Source organism: Microtus pennsylvanicus, chromosome 2, assembly GCF_037038515.1.
Source record: "Microtus pennsylvanicus isolate mMicPen1 chromosome 2, mMicPen1.hap1, whole genome shotgun sequence".
NCBI lineage: Eukaryota > Metazoa > Chordata > Mammalia > Rodentia > Cricetidae > Microtus > Microtus pennsylvanicus.
In genome coordinates this window covers 129,014,983-129,036,605 of record NC_134580.1, presented here as the reverse complement: position 1 = coordinate 129,036,605, position 21,623 = coordinate 129,014,983, and the positions used below count along the sequence as shown (strand labels likewise).

The 21,623-nt window shown below is 46.9% G+C and overlaps 2 protein-coding genes across 5 annotated transcripts in view; one reads left to right on the top strand and one right to left on the bottom strand.

The window, feature by feature from the left end:
* LOC142844247 (DNA (cytosine-5)-methyltransferase 3B) overlaps window positions 1-8,248 on the bottom strand; it is a 51,816-nt gene extending 43,568 nt beyond the window's left edge. Inside the window, exons 1-2 of the mRNA XM_075962574.1 lie at window positions 8,035-8,248; window positions 6,405-6,540 (exon numbers count right to left, since the gene is read on the bottom strand). The gene's annotated coding sequence lies outside the window, so the exon portion shown is untranslated. The remainder of the gene's footprint in view (window positions 1-6,404; window positions 6,541-8,034) is intronic.
* On the top strand, window positions 8,249-21,362 carry Commd7 (COMM domain containing 7). Of its 4 annotated transcripts, none has more exons than XM_075962578.1 (9): window positions 8,249-8,476; window positions 11,999-12,052; window positions 12,313-12,415; window positions 17,290-17,346; window positions 17,430-17,467; window positions 17,957-18,047; window positions 18,652-18,701; window positions 20,295-20,343; window positions 21,003-21,362. In XM_075962578.1, the coding sequence occupies exons 1-9, from the start codon at window positions 8,393-8,395 to the stop codon at window positions 21,077-21,079; spliced, it is 603 nt and encodes a 200-aa protein (XP_075818693.1). In that variant the 5' UTR covers window positions 8,249-8,392; the 3' UTR covers window positions 21,080-21,362. The 4 variants fall into 4 exon arrangements, with proteins under 4 accessions (XP_075818693.1, XP_075818695.1, XP_075818694.1 ...); XM_075962580.1 differs by having other exon boundaries at window positions 8,288-8,476; window positions 12,002-12,052; XM_075962579.1 differs by having other exon boundaries at window positions 8,289-8,476; window positions 12,002-12,056; window positions 12,317-12,415.
* Window positions 21,363-21,623: the final 261 nt, after the last annotated feature.

Below are 21,623 nucleotides of genomic sequence, written 5' to 3'. Positions count from 1 at the left end.
TTCAGAGAAACCAGCAAGAATGCCTGAAACTCAGGCCTGACACCCAAGGGGGAAGACGGGTTAGAGAAAGGCCGCCAAGTCTATGCTCATCCCTCTGGGAGCCAGTGAGGGATCTAGGGGTCTTGTGGCTTCCCATGTCTAGGAGTGAGCAGGACTGAGACGTGGCAGGACTGAGACCCTGGACCTCACTGAGGTCCTTGGCTACCTGCCTACCTCCAGACACTGTCCAGTGTCTCCTTCAGACTCTGCCTGCTCTGGACGATTTTTGTTTTATTTCCTCCTATGGGAAGACTGTTAGGGAAAGATCCCAGGGTTTTGCAGAGGCTCAGCAAGCACTCTGCCTTGAGCCCAGCCCTTGACTGCTAAGAATCTCCCTTTTCATCTGGGCTAGGTGGCTCACGCCTTTAGTCCCAGCAATCCAGAGGCAGAAGCAGGTGGATCTCTGTGAGTTTGAGGCCAGCCTGGGTTACACAGAGAAACTTTGTCTACAAAAAAAAACAAAAACAAAAAACAACAAAGAATCTCCCCAGTCCAAACCAGCCCTTATCTCTTCACTTAGTAGGCCTTCCTCCTTCAAGCTCCCTAAAGTCCACACTCGCGGCCTACAGATAACCCTGCTTAGGCTGCACTTAGGAAAGGGACCCGGGGCAGGAGGGTTAGGTGGGACAATGCAAGAATGATGGGCCCTGTACACCCCCTGCCTTTCCCACCCTCACACCTGTCCAGACCTAACAAGGTTTAAGCATCGCTTTAGTTTGCTCTTATTTCAGGCCTCCCCACAGCTCGCCTTCCCCCACAAGCTATCTACATGCACACCATAAAACCTGCTCACAGCCTCTCACCCTCCTAGGCGTCTTCTTAACAATGGATCTAAGTGGCTTTTCCAAAAAGGTGTGCTAAACCCTTGCTTGGCGTACAGCAGGCCCTGGGTTCAATCCCCAGGCTTAAAAAAAAAATAAAATAATAGAAATCAAGCAAACAAGCAATGTCCTTCAGACATCAGACACAAAGTCACAGAAGAAAGGAATAATTTCTCTTGTCCCCGGCACATAGTAGGTGCTCAATAAATAGCTACTGCCTTCCTAACTGTGTGGCCCAACGGGCTCTGCCACAGCTCAGGAGAGGAAAGTATTTTAGAAGACAGCTCGCTCAGGTAACACCTCCTAGGTTAAGCCCCCAGCCAGGTTCACAGCCTCCAACAGAGACCAGCTTTGCAAAGCTCTACGGGGCACACCAGGCATTCACTTTATAATTGTTCTGAGGGGAAAAACAAAGCTCACAATGGAGAAGCTAGGCCTCATTTTCTCAGGCAAAGTAATCCTTCTCATGAATTTGCAGTGAGGGGGTGAGATTTCCGAAAGGTACAGGCATTATCACCCCTGCCCTCAAACCAGGAGCAGGCAACAGGGCCTTTAAAAGGCAAATTTCCCAGGTGGACAGCTTTAATGTCCCAAGGCGATCGGGCAAAAGAATCTTTTATTTATTTATTATATATTTTATATTTTAGTTTTTATTTTGAGGCTGTGTTTCTCTACACAGCCCTGGCCGGCCTGGAACTCACTGTGTTGGACCATTCTAGCCTCTACTCACAGACATCCTCCTGTCTCTGCCTCCCCAGTGCTGGGATACAAATGGATCTTTAAAGGGAAATACTGTTACCTGAGAAATTCGACTTTTAAATCATTGGTGATTTGGAGGGATTTTTAAACAAACAAGCAAGCAAATTCATGACCAAAACCTACAGAGAAACCAGAGAATTCGAGCTCCTGTTTAGGAATAACAGTCAGGCACAGGGGCACACACCTTTAATCCTAGCACTTGAGAGGCAGAATTAAGAGGAACTTTGTGAGTTCAAGGCTAGCCTGGTCTACATAGTGAGTTCCAGGAAAGCCGGGGCTACATAGTGAGACCATATCTTGAAAACAAACATGAGGAAATAAGAATAACCACAGAGGGCTCAGAGGGCTCGCTCTTTCTTTCTTTCTTTCCTTCTTTCTTTCTTTCTTTCTTCCTTGTTGTTGCTGTTTTGTTTGGGATTAAAGGCATGCGCCACCACCACCGGGCTATCTTTTTTTGAAGACAGGATCTCATGTAGCCCAGACTGACCTCAAACTCACTCACTTTATAACCAAGAATGACTTTGAATTCCTGAGCCCCTTGCCTCTGCCTCCTAAGCACCAGAATCCAGGGGATGTGACCCCTCACCTGCTTTTTCAGTCTTGCTGGGGATCAGGGCTCTATGCGCCCTAGGCAAGCACTCTCCAACTGTGCTATATTCCGAGTTTTCAATGACTTTCCTGGCTTCCTCCCTTCTCAATGCTAAGTGGATATCAAACCTCCAGGATCCTTGAATGGTAGACAGGCCTCAAGCTTGCAGCAATCCTCCTGCCTTAACCTCCCAACTGTTATTACAGGCATGAGCTGAGAAATAGATTTCATCATAAACAAGAATGAATCTAGTTTGTCTCTACTATAAGTTGTCTTTCAGGTCTAAGTGGAGGCAGGTTGGTTTATCACTAACCATGCCTGGGCTCTCTTAACCTAATTCTTTGTCCTTCCTTTATCCACGGAGGACCTGCACATCTTTGACCAAGATGGCAAGACTCTAAGCTAACCGAATTTTTGCATTTCTGAAGTGCTGTTAGGACAAAGATGTTAAATAGAAGATTAAGCTGAGGATAACAACAGAGAGAAGAAAATGCCCATGGTGTTTTGTTGTTCCATTTTCTGCTAGAAACAGGTCCTGAAGCTAGCTAGACCTTTTGTGAAATGGTCCTCAGGCCCAAAGTGAGGCCTGGCTGGGATGGAATGTTTTGAAAATGGAGGAACCCTGCAGCCAGACAAACTAGGTAAAGATGACAAGGGACTTTATTTCTCTCACTTAGATGAGTTCACCACATTTAAGAGCTTAAGAAAATGCCTTTAGACCCGGTTCAGTTCCCAGCACCCACATGGCAGTTCACAACTGTCTGTAACTCTAAGATCTGACACCCTCACACAGCCGTACGTGCTGGCAAACAACAGTGCCCATGAAATAAAAATAAACAGAAAGACGGTGCCTTTAGATGGCATTTCCGAGCTGCAAGCTCAGTTCTTTCTCCTAGGGGAAGTGTGGACCCTGCTGAGCCTCACAGTAGGAGCTCCACCTGAGCAGCCCTGCTTAACAAGGCTTTTCACTTGAGGGCTGGGAGAGAGGGGGGACATTTTAAAGTGAATGAGGGAGCAGGTCCCTCATTAAGTCTGAAGTGGGGGTGGGAGGTCCTCTGGAAAGGAGGCCTTTGGGTCTGCATTTCCTGTTGAAATTATTGGCACCTTCTCCCTCCTGAGCAAGGCTATGGAAACAGGGAAAAAAAAAAAAACAGTTTGGTCCTAGGCACATCTCGGGGAGGTTGGTCCTGAGAACCTCAGTGAGCACAGGAAATGTGCCGCCCCTCCCCCATGCCTGGGATATAAGTTTGTGAGTTTTGTATTGAGATGGGGTCTCGCTGTGTATGTCTGGCTGGCCTAGAATTTAATACATAGATGAGGCTGACAGCAAGATTCGCTGGGACTGGGATTACATGTGCTTCACATTGCCTACAGTCTTTGCTCTTCATCTGTCCTCCACACTGCCGGATACTTACTTTGTGACAGCAGACATCAGACTTCCCTATCAAAATCAATAAATAATAGCCATGGGATGGTGGTACACGCTTTTAATCCCAGCACTCTGGAGATGGATCCACTCAGGTGGATCTCTGAGTTCAAGGCCAGTTTGGCCTACAGAGTGAGTTCCAGGACAGCCAGGGTCACACAGAAAAACCCTGTCTCAAAAAGCTTAAAAGAAAAAAAAATTAAAAACTGTCTTCATATGTTCATGCCTTTACTTTAACCTCAGTTCTCAGTACTTGAGAGGCAAGTGCCTTAACAAACCTCGTCTGTTTTTGAGACAGGGTCTCACTGTGTAACCCTGGTTGGCCTGGAACTTGCTCTATCAACCAAGCTTTGTTCTCTGTTCTTTGTTTATTTTTCTTTATTGAGGCAGGGTCACATATAGCTATTCTTGCCATGTACTTGCTGATCTCTGAGTTCCCGGTCCCTCTGACTGCCGCTGTCAAGTGCTGGGATACAGCACACCAGTTGTCGGCTTTGCCAGCCCAAATGCTTTTCCCTTTACAGTTTCACAGAGGAAACATTTGTTCCCACCATAGACCTTACTGATAGTACAAATGTTTTTTGTTGCTGTTTAAGACAGGTTTTGCTGGATACCTCTGTCTGTACTCTCATTACATAACCCAGGCAGGACTTAAAGTTCCATCCATCCTCCAGCTTCAACCTGTACTAGGATTACAGGTAAGTGCTACCTCATCTGCCTAATGTTCTTTGGTTTTCTTTATTCTTTTGTGGTTGTTTTGGTTTTGTGGCTGTTTTATTTTGTTTTGTTTTGGAGACAAGGTCTAGCTGTGTAGCTCTGACTATCCTGGAACTCATTTTGTACATAAGATTAACCTCAAACTCAGAGATCCGCTTGTCTCTGCCTCCTGAGTGGTTGGATTAAAGGCATGTGCCACTATGCCCAGCTTGTTTTCATTCTTTTGTTTTTTGTTTTTGTTTTTGTTTTTTTGAGACAGGGTTTCTCTGTGGCTTTGGAGCCTGTCCTGGCACTAGCTCTTGTATACCAGGCTGGTCTCGAACTCACAGAGATCCGCCTGCTTCTGCCTCCCGAGTGCTGGGATTAAAGGCGTGCACCACCACCTCCCAGCTTTCCTTCTTTATTATATCAAGAACATTCACCTTTTACTTCAAGGAGGCTCTTTATAGCTTTTGTCTGGTGTAACCATAATGCCAGCATCACCTACTGATGTGTTTGGGGGCCATTATAAAGCTTAACTGTAGCCACAGCCACACAGGATAATTCTTCTATAAACAAAAAGGTTATATGTTCAGGTGTGGTCCAACACTCCTGTAATCCCAGCACTTGGGAGGCAAAGACAGGATTGCTATAAATTCAAAGCTAGCTGGTTGATGTAATAAATTCCAAGCCATTCAGGGCAGCAAGCTGAGACTTAGCTCCAAAAGGAAGAGGGGGGGGCCTTTGGCTGAAGGATGAGTAGCATAGACCATGTGGATACAATGTAGATACACCAAACAAAGAGTAAAACAGTGGATGGGCCAAAGAAATTGTCACTACTCAGAATAATGTGCCATTTAAACCTTATGAACTGGCATATTTCTGAAAATTTCCATTTAATATTTTCAGATCAAAGCCAACCACAAACCAGGCAGTGGTGATGCATGCCTTTAATCCCATTTAATCCCAGCACTTGGGAGGCAGGTGGATGGATCTCTGTGAGTTCGAGGCCAGACAGGTCTACAAAGTGAGTTTCAGGGCAGCCAGGGATGTTACACAGAGAGACCCTATCTAGGGAAAAAAAAAAAAAACAACTTAGAAAGTAAAAAGAGTCAATTGTGTTGCCTATGTGAATTACAAAGTTCTTACTTTTAGTTTTTCTTTTCTTTTTTAAAATTTTTATTTTATGTGCATTGGTGTTTTGCCTACATGTATGTCTGTAAGGGGGTGTCAGATCTTAAGAGTTACAGACAGTTGTGAGCTGCCATGTGGTGTTGGGAATTGAACCCAGGTCATTTGGAAGAGCAGCCAGTGCTCTCAACTGCTAAACCATCTCTCCAGTCTCCCTGTCCCATTTTTTGTTTGTTTTCAAGACAGGATCTTTGTGTATCCCTGGCTATCCTGGGACTCACACTGTAGACCAGGCTGGCCTCAAACCCAGAGATTTGCCTGCCTTTGGCTCCTGAGTGCTGGGATCAAAGGTGTAAGTCACTTCTGTCCAGCAAGTTTCTTAATAAAGGAAGGAAAGTTAGGTGTGGTGATATAAGCCATTACTACCAGTACTCGGAGGCAGAGGCAGGAGTGGTACCTCATATTATAATCTCAGCAATCAGGAGGCAGAAGTAGGAGGATGGATGTGAGTCCTCTGAAGTCAGGCTATTGAATATCAGGCTAGTTAGGGCTATGTTATGGGGCTCTATCTCAAAAAAATAAAATAAGGGCCAGAGAGACAGCTAAGCAGTTAAGAGCACTTGTTCTTGTAAAGGTCCTGGGTTAGGTTCCCAGCAGCTACATAACGGCTCACAACCGTCCATATTTCCCATCAATAACTCTAGTTTCAGGGAACCCAGTGCCGTCTTCTGACTTCTGCAGACACCAGATATGTAAGTGGTACAAATACATTCACATACTCACATATACAAAATAAGATAAATCAAAAAATAAAATAACAACCAAGTATGGCAGCATTCACCTATAATCAGAGCGCTCAGGAGATGAAGGCCAGAGAACCAGAAGTTCAAGGCAGCCTTAGCTGCACAGTAAGATCAAGGTCCGCCTGGGTCACGACACTCACCTTCCTCCGCGTGAGTGAAGGTCAGAGTAGAAGTTGTGGAGCTGGTTCTCTCCTTCCACTTCTTTATCCCAAGAATCAAATTCAGGTCTTCAGGATTGGCAGCACCTTTACCCAGCTCATCGAACAGTGATCATGTCTCCAAAAAAAAAAAACAAAACAAAACAAAACAAAAGAGAGAAAAATGTGAAAATAACAAGAATGTGAGGAACATTAAAATAGAAACAATGCTCTGTTCCCAGGACCACTAGAGCTAGGAAAGAAAGAGTAGGCGGGACCAGCAGATGAAGTCAACACAGAAAACTGATCCTTAGAAGCTGGGGTGGGGCTCCATAGGTAGTGTTCACCTAGCATGAATGGGGCCTTAAACCCACACACAGCTCCTCATAAGCCTGGCATGGTGGCCTGTATCACTGCACTCGGGAGGTGGAGACAGGAGGATGGACTGTAAACTCATCAAGGCTAGCCTGGTCCCTCGTCTACAATTTAATGCAGCTACATGGCTAGATCTTGGGGGCAGGGGCAAGCAAAGGGCAAGAGAAAAACAAAGAAGGGCCAACTTGCAGGGATGTCTCCCCGTTTGATATTGTCACAAGACATAGTCATCTACAAGTTCACAATTGAAGCTTGAGAATTGTACAATTACATTACCAAAGAAAACAAACAAACAAAAAAACCAAACAAAAAATAGTTCTGCCTGGCTTGGAACCCACTGTGTAGACCAGGCTGCTCTCAAACTTACAGCGATCTGCCTACCTTCACCTCATGAGTGGAGGGATTAAATAAAGGCCTGCACCGCCAAGCCCAGTTTCATGTTTTAAGTAAGCTTATAGTTCTGTGTTGGGACAATTCACAGCTGTCTTTTGGCCATACGTGTCCTGTGAGTTGACGCTAAGTCTCTGGACAGAAGACTTTTGTCAACGTTTCCAAAGGGACTTTTCTATTATTTATTTGTTTATTTGGTTTTTTCAAGACAGGGTTTCTCTGTGGCTTTGGAGCCTGTCCTGGAACTAGCTCTGTAGACCAGGCTGGTCTAGAACTCACAGAGATCCGCCTGCCTCTGCCTCCCGAGTGCTGGGATTAAAGGTGTGCGCCACCATTGCCCGGCCCAAAGGGACTTTTCTGAGAAGTGTGGAAACCCAAACTGTCTCGGGACAGCCAATTCTACCCCAGGATTCTACGTAGCTCCCAGGTACTCTCAAGCTAGACTCAGTGCCAGATGCAGCCCTTGCTTAGGACCGAGGGAGTAGAATTCCATTTCCTCCTCTCTTATGAAGGGGAGGTCAGCACTCACCCAGGGCTGGAGATTCTGCTCTCTACAAGCTTGGTTGCAGGTGGGGCCCAGCAATTGGTAGCTATACCAAATTGTGCTGATGACACTAACGCCTGTCTAAGTTTCAGATCTACTATTTCACTCAGGTATAGACTCTTAGAGGGATACAGTTGCCTGGTTTATGCCCTTTGCTGTTACCAGTGCCGAATCAGAGGCTAGACACGCAGTTTTGGCTGGGGTTTGTTAATGCAGCTCATGGCAGAGCCCTTGCCAAGCCTGTGCAAAAACCCAGGACCAATCCTCAGCACCAAATGTATAGAAGAAAGAGAAATGATAGATATATTTAATAGGTAGATTTACCCAATACTTAACAGCAATGATGATAAGGATAGCAACCAGCCATTGACTGAGACATGCTTATGCGCCAAGCTCTGAGCTCAATGATTTTGGCAGATGAAAACCCCAGCAGTCACCTCAATTAACATTATACGGTGAAATTGAGGCTCAGATGATCAAGCGCTTTACATTGGATCACCCAGGCAGAGACCGGGAATCCAAGCGGGAGCCTCAGTGCGGTTCCTGGAGCCCGGAGGCCGCGCGTGCGCTGTCCTGAGAACGGCGGCGGCTGGGATTGTGGCGAAAGTGCGGCTGCGGAAGCGCAGCGACGCCGGGGAGGAGGAAGCGAGCGCTGCTACAGGGCTGAGGGGCTCCTGGCGCCATGGGCCGCCTGCATTGCATGCAGGACCCGGTGCCCGAGGCCGTGCGCGGCGACATGCAGCAGCTGAACCAGCTGGGCGCGCAGGTGGGCCTCGTCTGGGCGCGGGAGGGGCTCAGGAGTGGGCCGGCTCACTCCAGAGATGGGGACCCCTGGGCACCAGATCTGTAGGCTCCTGGAGATGGGAATGAGGGGATTCCGAGGGGCCCCGAGTTGAAGAGATTAGCGGGGCAGGTGGACTGCAAGCCGAATGTGGGCATCAGTGTGGCCAGGCCCGAGTGGGGCTCTGGGCCTGAGCCGGAAGAGGCTCAGACGGGACCGGCGACCACACCCCTTCCCAGTGCCGGAAAGGAACAGTGCTTGCTTTCGAGGCTCTGTCCGGTGCATTGTGGAGTTCGGAATGCCACCTCCTGTTCAGACTGCGGGAATTAGCTAAGTCAGGGATCTGGGACCATCCTGTCCTCCTGCTGAAATAAACGTGTTACAGTGGTCCTTGTCAATACCAGCACTTAGGTGACCGCAGGAATTCCTATCCAGCTTTCAAGGCCAGTCTGAACTACGTGAGACCTCCTGTCAAAAAACAAAGTAGATAAATATATAACCCTGTCTTGAAATATATATCCCTTCACCCCTCTAAATGTACTACGTGTCCTTTCCCAGACTGGGTCTTAACTTCCGAGGAGCTGAGGTCCTTAACTCCCCCACACCCTTAGTAGGCCTGTTTGAGGAATAAAAACCAAACTATGCGGGACAGCCTAGTGCTCACTTTAATCCCAACATTCTGGAGGCCTGGGAAGTCAAATCTCTGTAAATTCAAAACCAGTCTCTTCTATATGAGTTTAGCCAGTTAGAGTTACATAGTGAGATCCTGTCTCAAAATAAGTAACAAAAATAAGATCTATTGGTAGTACATGCCTGTTGCGCCACCCCTTGAGAGGCTGAAGCAGAAAAATTGCAAGTCTGGAGCCAGGAATTCAGAACTAAGTTGTCAGACTTCAAAGGGAAGTAGCTAATATTTTACCATTACCACAGTTCTCTGGAAGACTTTTTGTAACAAAAAAAGAAAGGAAGCTTCTACTGTTAAAAAAAAAAATAAGGTTTTTTTGTTTGTTTGGTTGGTTGGTTGGTTTTTGGTTTTTCGAGACAGGGTTTCGCTGTAGTTTTAGAGCCTGTCCTGGAACTCACTCTGTAGACCAGGCTGGCCTCGAACTCACAGAGATCCGCCTGCCTCTGCCTCCCGAGTGCTGGGATTAAAGGCATGAGCCACCACCGCCCAGCTTAGGTTATTTGGGAGTTGGCTTTGGTGCAGTCCCACTACTATGCAAGTTCCAAGGACTGAACTCAGGCGCCTGGGCCAACTGAGCCATCTTGCAGCCCCAAGATCTTTTTGTCGTTGTTGTTGTTCTTTCAAGACAATGTTTCTCTGTGTTACAGTCCTAGCTGTCCTGGAACTCACTTGGTAGACCAGGCTGGCCTCGAACTTACTGAGATCTGCCTGCCTCTGCCTCCAGAGTGCTGGGATTAAAGGTGTGCGCCTCCACTGCCTGGCTTTTTGTTTTATTTTTAGACAAGGTCTAACCTGACTGGCCTGGAACTGAAAGCAATCCTCCTTCCTTTGCATTCCAGGGCTAGGATTCTAGGATAAACTACCAAGTCTGACCTTGTTTGTTTGAGTCTGATTCTCAATAAATTGCCCAAACTGGCCTTGAATTTAGAATTCTCCTTTCTCAACCTCCGGAATAGCTGAGATTACACTCCTGGGCCTACAGGTCCAGATCTTTAAAAAAAAAAAAAATTAACTTAAACCATTTTACTGTGTAGCCTATATGAACTTCAAATTCACGATCCTCCTGCCTCAGCCTCCTGAGTACTGTGCTAAGGTCACAGAAGTTGTGGCCTGGTTTGTTTGTTTCTTGAGGCAAGGTCTCACTCTGTAGTGTGGCTGGCCTAGAGCTCGCCAGTGAACCTCCTGCCTCTGCCTGCCCAAGTGCTGGGTGCAATTGCAGGAGTGCTCTGCCTTGCCTGGCTGAGCCTCTGTTCTTTGTTCATGAAAAGTGCTTTCCAGGGAGAAAGGTCTGTGTAAGCATGGATGGGACAGATATGAGCCACTTATTCCTAGCAGTGGAATTCATGGTTCCGGGGCTCTGATTGTCGTTAAAATTGCATGTGTAGTAAAATTCATGGTTCCGGGGCTCTGAGTGTCGTTAAAATTGCACTACTAAACATCATCCTCTAGGAAGGTTGTCTGGTCAATGAAGGAGTGTGTCCTTTCACTGGCTGACTTTTCCCTGACATTGAGCAGCTCTCCTGCTGTTTGCTTTTGCTAGTAGTTAAGATTTTGGTAGGGGAGTTAACTGATGAGCATTTCCTGGGCAAGGCAGCAGCATAAGAAGACTTCCACAACAAGTACTTCCCGTGCATTTAGCAAGAGTTAAGATGCTGTGAAGACAAAGGCTGTATCAAGAAATGAAGGGGAAGTCTGTGTTTCTTATCAAGACTGCAAATCATAGGTGTGTGATGCCCCCCAGGGAATGTTCATTCTCAGCAGCAGAAACAAGAGAGCAGACCCTGCCTCAGAGGTGGTCATTGTACCACACACCTTTGTTTTCTTATTGATTTGATTTGATTTTTAAATTTCCTTCTTCTGTTGTTTTTTGGAACAGGGGTTCTCTGTGTATCAGTGGCTGTCCTGGAACTCACTCTGTAGACCAGGCTGGCCTTGAACCAGAGATTCACCTGCCTCTGCCTCTGTTGGGATTAAAGGTGAGCACTACCAAGGCCCAACTATACACCTTTATTTTATATTATTATTTTTGTTTATTTTCAGACAGGGTCTCACTATGGAGCCCTGGCTGGCCTCGATCTATAAACCAGTGCCACACAGAGACACTTGTCCTCAAAACAGCAACAGAATCCAGAACCAAAGAACTAGCATCTCAAGGGAAGACAGCAAGGGATTTTCTGGGTCCTTCCACACACACTACTTATAGCAAACATTTGGCCTTTAATCCCAACACCGAGGAGGCAGAGGTAGGCAGGTCTCCGTGAGCTTAAGGCCAGGTTGGTCTACTTATCAAGCTTCAGGCCTGTCAGGGATGCACAGTGAGACCCTGTCTCAAAAACAAAAAAGAGAGACCCGGCCTCAGCAAAGTAGAAGGTGAGATCCAGCTCTTGAAAGCTGTTCTCTGACTGCCCCCCATAACCCCCCCATAAATAAATAAAAGGGGAAGGGGTGAACATGATAAAAAACACAGTGTATAAAATTCTCAAAGAATTGCCAGGCAATAATGGTATACTCCTTTAATTCCAATACTTGGGAGGCAGTAGCAGGCAGATCTCTATGAATCTGACGCTAGCCTGGTCTACAGAGCGAGCACCAGGACAGCCAAGGCTACACAGAGAAATCCTATCTTGAAAAACCAAAAAAAACCCCAAGAATTAATAAAACATGGATCATCAAGCTATCTGAGTCCATCCTTCTCTCTCAAAAGCCTACAGTTGGACGGTGTGTGGCATACTAGTTGGAGCGGAGACGAACGTGGTGGGCACACTGGGGGTGGGCAGCAGGGGACAGGAATGGTTCTGATGTTCTGTGTTGTCCTTTTGCAGCAGTTCTCAGCTCTGACAGAAGTGCTTTTCCATTTCCTAACCGAACCTAAAGAGGTGAGTGATGCATTTTGTGCTGAGGAGGTTTTGCCAACATGGATCTAAAGGTCTGAGATCTTAAAGAAAGTCTGGGTGCTGGCTGCACTTAAAAAGGACCTGGGTTCAGTTCCCAGAACCCACGTGGCAGCTCACAGCCTTCCGTAATTCTTGTTTCATGGATCCCGTGAAACATGCATGCAGGCAGAATACTCATGTACATAAATAAAGCAAATCTTTTCAAAAGGTAAGGAAAGGTCTGTGTTGTACCCTCTCTGCAGGTAGAACGTTTTCTGGCTCAGCTCTCTGAATTTGCCACTACTAATCAGATCAGTCTTGGCCCCCTCAAAAGCATCGTGAAAAGCCTCCTTCTGGTTCTGAATGGTGAGTTGACTCTCAGCAGCTCCAAAAAGACAACACTGCTACATGAGCCTTCCTTTAGTTGGGGAGTCGTCCAAGCAGCACCCAGTAAAAGTCCAACATGGCAGGGCACACAGAATCTGGGTAAGGAGGTAAATGTCACAGCTCTCCATGGTCTGTGTCTGTGGACTCAACCAACCATCCAAGGATCAAAAACGTTTTTAAAGTGAGGAGGGACAGCATAAGCCTTAAATGTTTTTTAAAATCATGGCTGTATGCAACATGGACAGACAGCTTTTGTTCATTCTTCTCGAACAAAGTGGTATAACTAGCGTTATATGTATGTACGATGTGTTAGGGGGTGTAAGGGACTGAGTATATTGATTATATGCCAATATTGTACGTTTTATCTGAGGCCTGTGAACCCAGGTACAGCTTGCTGACACAGCAGAGAGGCCATGAAAGCTCACGCTGGGTCTGCCTAAGTTCAGAAACTGAAGGACAGGGCTCTCCAGTGTCATTGAATCTCTCTCTCTGTCTCTGTCTGTCTGTCTGAGAACAGAGTCTCACTATGTAGCCCTGACAGTCTTGAAATTTGCTATGTAGAGAATGGTCTCCAGCTCAGAGAGAGCCTCCTGCCTCTGCCTTTGGGATCAGATGTATGCCCTACCATAACTGATTCTTTTCTTTTTGTGGTGTGATACTAGAACTAGAATCCAGGGCCTCCCCCATGCTAAGAGCTCTTCCCCAACCCCTATCCCATAATACTTTTTGTTTGCTTGTTTGCTTATTTTGAGACAGTGTTTATGTTGTTTATGTAGCTTGGCTGTCTTGGAGTTCCCTATGTAGATCAGGACAGCCTTCAACTCACAGAGATCCACCAGCCTCTGCCTCCTGGGTGCTGGAATTAAAGGTGTGCACTGCCATGTGTAACGGTGTAATGGAATTTTTTTTTTCTGAGACAGGGTTTCTCTGTGTAACCCTGGCTGTCATAGAACTGGCTCCATAGACCAAGCTAATTTTAAACTCACAGAGATCCTTCTGCCTTTGCCTCCCGAGTGCTGGAATTTAAGGTGTGTGCCTCCACTGCCCTGTGTAACAGTTTTATTAATGCATTTTTTTCCTTTTTGTTTGTCACCATTATTTTTGCATGTTTCTATATGTGCAGGTATGTGCCTCTGTGAGGAGACCAGAGCCAACCACCTTGTTTTTTGAGAAGGGTCTATCACTGGCCTGAAACTCAGCTGTTAGGGTAGTCTGCCTGGCCAGGTCCCAGTGCTGAAGTACAAGTGAGCATCGCCATTCCCAGCTTTATTAAGTGGGCTCTAGGGGTCCAACACAAGTCCCCACACTTACCCAGGGCTTTATTGACTCACTATGCTATTTGGATTTTTTGTTTGTTTTTTTGAGACAGTGTTTCACTCTGTAGCTCAGGGTGGCTTTGAACTATCAACAGTCTTCCTGTCCCAGCCTCTGAGATCTGGGATCACAAAATAGGAGCAGGACTTATATTCTGAGTGCCTTTTTTGTTCATGTCTCTAGAAATTAATTTTTATTGCATTTCATGGAAATATCAGTCTGATTTTTTTTTTATTCATTCATTCATTTTTTTGGTTTTCTGAGACAGTTTCTCTTTGTAGCCCTGGCTGTCCTGGAACTTGCTCTGTAGACCAGGCTGGCCTCCAGCTCACAGAGATCCGCCTGCTTCTGCCTCCCAAGTGCTGGGATTATAGGCGTGTGTCACCACCCAGCTAGCCTATGATATTTTTATGATAAAATAAAAATATAAAGACTACTGGTGTGCCTCATGCCTGTAATTCCAACATATGTGAGGTTGAGTCAGGAAGATCACAAGTTTGAAGCCAGCCTGTGCTACCTAACATTACTCTCTCTGTCTCTCTCATTACTCTCTAGCTCTCAAAACAAAGGCAGAAAAAAAAAGAAAACAGTCCACATCCTTCTGCCATTAAATTAGTTGACTAGTTGTAATGTGGCCTGTTATTGCTGAAAGGGAACTCACTTCCTTCTACCAGAAGGTCTTTCTGCACCACCAGCCCCAGCCTTGGCATGGGGAACCTGTTTTAGCTGCACTGGGTAAAGAGACTGTCAAGTCAAAGCACTGGAGAGGTCATTAGTGTTTTGCTTTTTGGTTTGTTTGTTTTTGAGACAAAGCCTTACTGTGTAGCCCTGCCTGTTCTGAATCTCACTGTGTAGAGCAGGCTGCTCTCAAACTCACAGAGATCCACCTGCCTCTGCCTTCTGAGTCCAGTTTCTTCTTTTGAGACAGGGTTTCAGTCTGCAACACAGACTGGCATCTGACTAACAAGTCTCCTGCCTCAGCTACCTGAGTATTGGAATTATACCACACTAGCGTATGAGTGGTTTGGTTTGGTATTTTGGATTTGTGAGATAGGGGCTTACTGTATAGCCTTGACTGGTCTAGAACTTGCAATGTAGTCCAGGCTAGCCTGAAACTTAGACCTGCCTTCCTCAGCATCCAGAATGCTGCAACTAAAGGCATGCACTACTATGCCTAGCATTTTATGTAGTTCTTAAACACATCCCACTGGAACAGCTACCAACCCTTGAGTTATTTCACTGCCTCTCACCGCTCTTCAAACTGTATTTGTTTAAAGCAAGTAGCAGACAGCATTCTGGAATGCCCAGTTACCTATCTGTGAAAGATAAGCACAGGCCACTATCCTATCTGAAAGGAAATCTTGCAGCCTGTGCTCTCGGTTCCTCATTATCTGCTGCATTGTGTTGCTTATGGCCATTGTTCTCCCACTCAGCAGGGTCCAGATAGGGCCCTAACCTGCTTTTATTTGGTTGCTTGGGGGTGGGGCCTTCTGCGCTCCTTGCTTGCTCACTGTGGAGTCCTTGGCCCAAGTTCTTCGTCTTGATAATCACCTTCCTGGGGATGAAATGAAGCTGAGGGAGTTCCTGGAGTTCACTGTTGGAAGGGTGGAGAAAGATGAGCTGACGATAAACAGCTCAGCGGCAGAGCACCTGGGTTCAGTCTCCAGCACCAGGGGAAACAAAACAGAAGATAGACAGTTGAGTGGCAGCTGCCCTTCAGGGTTATCGCCAGTGCGGACCTAATTTAAGCTGCTGCTTGTCCCTAGAAGCTGTCTGGTCCCTAGAGGTGACCCAGTACTGACTTGTATTTTCTATTAAAAGTAATTTCCCATCCCTACTCCCCAACATGTTTTTTCTGTAGTCAGGTAGAATGAAAGAATGATTCCCTTCAAACAATGTTCACAGATTGTATGTTTCTCTCTCACACTCTGTATGTGTGTGTGATTTCTTTCTTGTTCTTATTTTTGCTAAGAGAGAAAGAGCACACAAATTTTCCCATATCCCTAAGGCATAGGAGTGCTATTTTCCTACAAATGACTGAAGTTGGCCTTTGGCCCCAGGACTGTCAACTTTTCCAGCTTTCCTCTGGTACATTGACCTTTTAATACTCAATGTGGACTCCATGTTTCTTTTATTTTTGTTCTTCTTCTCCTCCTCCTCTTCTTTTTGTCTTTTTGTTTTGTTTTGTTTTCCAAGACAGGGTTTATCTATATAGCCTTGGCTGTCCTGTCAAGCTCACAGAGATCTGCCTGCCTCTGCCTCCCTAGGTCTCCATGCTTCTTATACTATTGGTATGATCTGTTGCTCGGTGGAATACAAGCCTGACTAGGGCAGACATTATTATCTGTGGCTTTCTAATGTCTCCCAGTGTCTGACATGCTGCTGGCACCACAGCAGGTATTCTGTCAGTGTATAGTGACCACCACCTTGCTCTCTCCTGGGTCTCCCCAGGTGGATTCCGCTCGCCAGCCTCCAGGGTGAGTGATTCCAGCCTATGATTACTTCCCACCGTCTCCTACCTACTCTCCTTACTGGATGTTTCCACCAAGCCTTCCATACATAGGGCCAAGACTGTAGACCTGTCCCCTGACTACCTGACTGCAAGGCCATTTTTAAGTGTCTCTGTCAAGGGTCCTTTCTAAAGTTTTGAGATTTATATAAGTCTAAATGCAGTAAGGGATGAGCCCTGTACAGATTAGGGGAAACTTCCCAGCAGAACTGTGAAGGCCAATACCCAGTGACAGCAACCTGCCTTGAATCAACGTGGATAGATACAGGAACACTGGCATGATGGCCACCACCTATAATCCCAACATTGACAAAGCTGAGGCAGGAGGATCGTCAGCAGTTAAGAGTGCCCTTGTGCTGGGCAGAGACAGATGGATCTCTGTGAATTTGAGGCTAGCCTGGTCTACAGAGCAAGTTCCCAGACAGGCTCCAAAGCTGTTCATCTCAAAAAACAAAAGAAGAGAGTCCTTGCCACTCTTCCAGAGGATCCAAGTTTGGTCCCAGTACCCGCAACTCCAGAGAAACCAACTAAGCTATGTCTTCAAACCCCACTCAGCTTTTGGTTTGGTTTGGTTTTTGAGACTGAGTTTCTCTGTGTAGCCTTGGCTTTCCTGAAACTCGCTCTGTATACCAGAGTGGCCTCAAACTCAAAGATCCGCCCGCCTCTGCCTCCTGAGTGCTGGGATTAAAGACATGTGCCTCCATGCCTGGCTGCACTCCAGTTCTAACTAAACTTTGTTTCAGGTTGCTGTGCTCTAGCCAGGGCTGTAGCCTTGCGCATTCTTCCCTCCACTGACCTGTCTCAGACCCAGCCTTTCCTGTTGTCTCAGTCCAGCATCCCTGAGAGCGACTGACTCTGCGGTGCAGTGGCAGTGAAGAGGTTGTGCCCTGCCCCACAGTGGCTGCAGGGCTGCATTTTCTCCTTAAGTGTATTGCATTTGTCTTCTGTGGCACGTAGGTTGGGCCCACCTGATCCTTCCTACTGACCCATGCACTCATTTACACTTTCTGGTTTCTCCCCTGCCTGCAAGGTGCATTGAAGAAGGGCCTCACTGCCGAGCAGGTGCAGGCTGATCTCCTGACTCTAGGTAGGTTGCCAGAGGGGGGAGGGGGAGGTCTCCGAGCTCTTTGAGCTCTTTGTTATGTTAATTATCCTTTCTGTTCTCTGCAGGTCTCAGTGAGGAGAAAGCCACTTACTTTTCTGAAAAGGTATAATTCTGTTAATCAAGGTTAAGACCCTGGCTTTTATTTCATGAAAGAAAAGGAAAGGAAAGGGGGAAAAATGCTGAGCAAGACAAAACCATCCCATTCTTCCTCCAGTCAGCCTCGCAGGAATGACACACCTGCTTAGGGCAAGCCCTGTTCTCTTTTCCTTTGGCTTGACCAAATATTAATGCCATTGTTGTTGCAATTGGATTAAATTTTGGGATGAAAAATTTCAACTGAGTTTAGTGGTGCACGCCTATAATCCCAGCACTGGGAGTGGTCCGGACTCAAGGCCAGCCTCAGCTGCTGAGCAATTTCAAGTCAGCTGGGCTTCAGAGCCTGCCGTTCCCGGATATGTGCGTGCCTGTAGACTCAGCCCTTGGCTCTGCTTTCTTCCCTCTTTGTTGAGTACTGAGCACTGCTGTGCTTGGAGCAGAGGATAGGGACTGATGGTCCCCACTCTGATGACACTGGCCTTTGCTTTTCTTCCAGTGGAAGCAGAACGCCTCAACCCTTGCACAGTGGGCCATAGGTCAGACCCTGATGATTAACCAGCTGATTGATATGGAGTGGCGATTTGGAGGTAACTAGATGGATCCATGCCTGGTCACATGTTCAGCTGTGCTAGGCCTAGACTGCAGAGGCTTTTGAGAGCCTGGGTGGGGAAGACTTATTCTTTTTTTTTTTATTTTATTTATTTATATTTTATGTGTGAGTGTTCTGCACATATGCCTGCAGACCAGAAGAGGGCATCAGATCCTATTATAGATGGCTGTGAGCCACCATGTAGATGCTGGGAATTGAACTCAGGACCTCTGAAAGAACAGCCAGTGCTCTTAACTGCTGAGCCATCTCTCCAGTCCTCTTTCTTTTTAAAATTTATTTATTTATTTTATGTGCATTGTTGTTTGGCCCACATGTATATTTGTGAGAAGGTGTCAGCTCTTGGAGTTACAGACAGTTGTAAACTGCCATGTGGGTGCTGGGAATTGAACCTGGATCCTCTGGAAGAGCAGCATATGCCATTTCACCAGCCCCTGCAGATCTTGGGGGCAGCCAGCTGACTGCCTTCAGCCACCCCCATCCCTGGTGCTGGGTTCACTCCGACATGGCTGCTCCAGATAGCCTGCTATCGTGAGCTCTCTAGAAGAAGTCAGCCACTTAGAGTTCTTTTCTTTGTGCCACAGTGACATCTGGAAGCAGTGAACTAGAGAAAGTGGGAAGCATATTTTTACAGGTAAGTCTTTGGGCGGTGGCCATGGGGAGGATATCTTTTTCTTTTTTCTTTTTAATATTGCTTATTGTTTATTTACTTTATGTGCACTGGTGTGAAGGTGTCAGATCCCCTGGAACTGGCTCTTCAAACAGTTGTGAGCTGCCATGTGGGTGCTGGGAACTGAACCCCGGTCCTCTGGAAGAGCAGTCAGTGCTCTTAACCGCTGAGTCATCTCTCCAGCCCTCATGGGGAGGATTTCAACCTGGTTAAAAGTTATTAAAAGCTGAGCATGGTGGCACAGGCCTGGAATCTCCATACTCAGGAGGTTCAAACATCAAAAGTTCAAGGCCAGGGGCCTGGCAAGATGGCAGCTCATAACTGTAACTCCTGTTCCAGGGGATACAGCACTTTCACACAGACAAACATGCAGGCAAAACACCAATGCACATTAAATAAATAAGTAAATAATTTTTTTTTTTAGGAAAAAGTTCAGAGCCAGTTTGTGCTTTATGAGGCCTTGCCTCATTTTTTTTTTTATTAAAGCTGCATTGGGTTTTGTGTTAGTCAGTGTTTTATTGCAAGAAACACCATGACCATGGCAACTCTTTTTTTGTGTGTGTGTATTGGTGTGAGGATGTGGGATTCATTGGAACTGAAGTTACAGACAGTTGTAAGCTGTCATGTGGGCGCTGGGAATTGAACCAAGGTCTGTTAGTCTTTCGGTCCCTGCCCTAGCCACGCCCACTCCTTTTTAACCTCTGACCTCTGCCCGCCACCGTGCGCGCTCGCTCGCTCTCTCTCTCTCTCTCTCTCTCTCTCTCTCTCTCTCTCTCCCCCCCCCTTTTTTCTTTCTCTCCTTTTTAATAAATTCTTATATGGCTATTTCCTGTGTTTATATGTCTGTTACCCGCACAGCCGCTTGTCGCATGGTGATTCCGCCAGCCCGCCCCAGACCGACAACCGTCTCTTCGGGGCTAGCAGCTGCTTTTATGGCTCCATGGGTCTGCTCACATGTGCCCGCTGCATTGGGGGTTCCGCCGCGTGGCTTCCCGCTGCCGCTGGGAACCCCCCATATATTTTTTTAAGAATAACAAGGTCCACCGCCGCCTGGCACTCAGGAGGCAGAGGCAGGAGGATCTCTGTGAGTTCGAGACCAGCCTGGTCTACAAGAGCTAGTTCCAGGACAGGCTCTAAAACCACAGAGAAACCCTGTCTCGAAAAAACCAAAAAACAAAAACAAAAACAAAAAAAACAAGGTCCTCTGGGAAAGCAGCCAGCAGTCCTAACCCATTGAGCCATCTCTCCAGCCCTAACCATGGCAACTCTTAGAAAGGAAAACATTAACTGGGGGCTTGCTTCCAGTTTCAGAGATTAGTCCATCATCATCATAGCAGCGTGCAGGTAGACATGGCGCTGGAGAGTAGAAGAGAGTTCTACTTCCTGATGCACAGGCAGCAGGAAGAGAGAGGGAGAAAGCCTAGGCCTGGCATGAGCTTTTGAGACCTTAAAGCCCACCCCCAGAGACACCCACTGAGCCGTCGTGCTGACCCGCCCATCAATTTATGTTATTTATTTATTTTTTCACTTTTTCTTTTCCCCCCTCTTTCCTTTTAGTTAAAGTTGGTGGTTAAGAAAGGAAAACAAGCTGAAAACGTGTACATAGGTGAGTCTGGAGCCCTGTTTGGGAGCTTTCCACTTCCTTCAGTCACCTGAGCTGCTGAAGTCTGCCTGACACCACCGGTCTAAGACAAGGTCATCACCAAGCTCTCGAGCACCCATCCACTCCTTCCCTCTCATGAAGCATAGAGTCAGGGCTGTTATCAAGCTGTCCAGAGCCTAGAAACCCTGAGTAAAAGGGAAAAGGATGGGGAGGGGTTACAATGGAACAGAATGGGGGCAAGAGACTCTTGTGAACATCCCTGAACATCCCGAAGGATGTCCACTGGTAAACTCTCCCTGCCTCTGCCTGGATCTTTGTATACACACTTCAGTTCTTAGAGCTGGGCCCTGCATGGTCAAGACTGTAGGTTCCTTATTCTCACGGATTATCCATCAAGAGCCACTTAGCTGCATGCAGTGGAGCCCTTGCCTAGGCTGCTATAGACCGGGGTTTGGTTCCCAGCACCACAAAAAGAAAGAAAGAGCTGCTGAGCTGTACCAAAGAAAACAGATGTCAGCCTGGGGAGGAGCCCTGTTTACAGGAGGCCATGGGCCGCCTCCCCGTCACAGAGATACAGTGACTGCGAGGAGAAATGGGTTTCCCTGGGTGATGAGTCTGTGGCCTCGGAAACACTCACCTCAAACTGAATTTTCTCTCCCCAGAATTAACCTTGCCTCAATTCTACAGTTTCCTGCATGAGATGGAGCGAGTCAGAGCAAGCATGGAGTGCCTCAGCTGATCCTGATTCTCATAGACTTACTCCTGCCTCTTCCCTAATGGCTGCTCCAGGGGTCCTACCACCTTGGAAGCCCAGGTGCAATTTCTGAAAAAACAGGACCCTGAACTTGAGGCATCCTGTGGGATTCCTCTGTAAACTCCTCAAGGGAGCCGCCACCTCCCAGCTCCTGGGATGAGTTGTACACCTCGATACTCCGTACCAGCTCTGACTGCTGGGATTGTCCTTTCTTTGGGGGTATTGTCACTTCCCATTAAACAGCATGAACGAGTGGTTCCTACAGTCAGATGGCTGAGTGCTTGTTTGTGGCTGAGGAAGAGACAGGCAACACGGATGGTTTGTGTGGAGAGACCCTGTCAGTTCACACTGTTCGGAGGGGGAGGGGCATTACCAGCCGGTGTTTGCTGAGTCTTCTCTGGAAACAACTGAGGCGAGCCCCTGTCAGAATTTCTGGGTTATCCTTTTGTGTTTTGTGTTAGAAGGAGGGAGGCCTTTCAAGGCCATCTTAGATTAGTTTGGTTCCAACCACCTTTTGGTTAAATGGTAA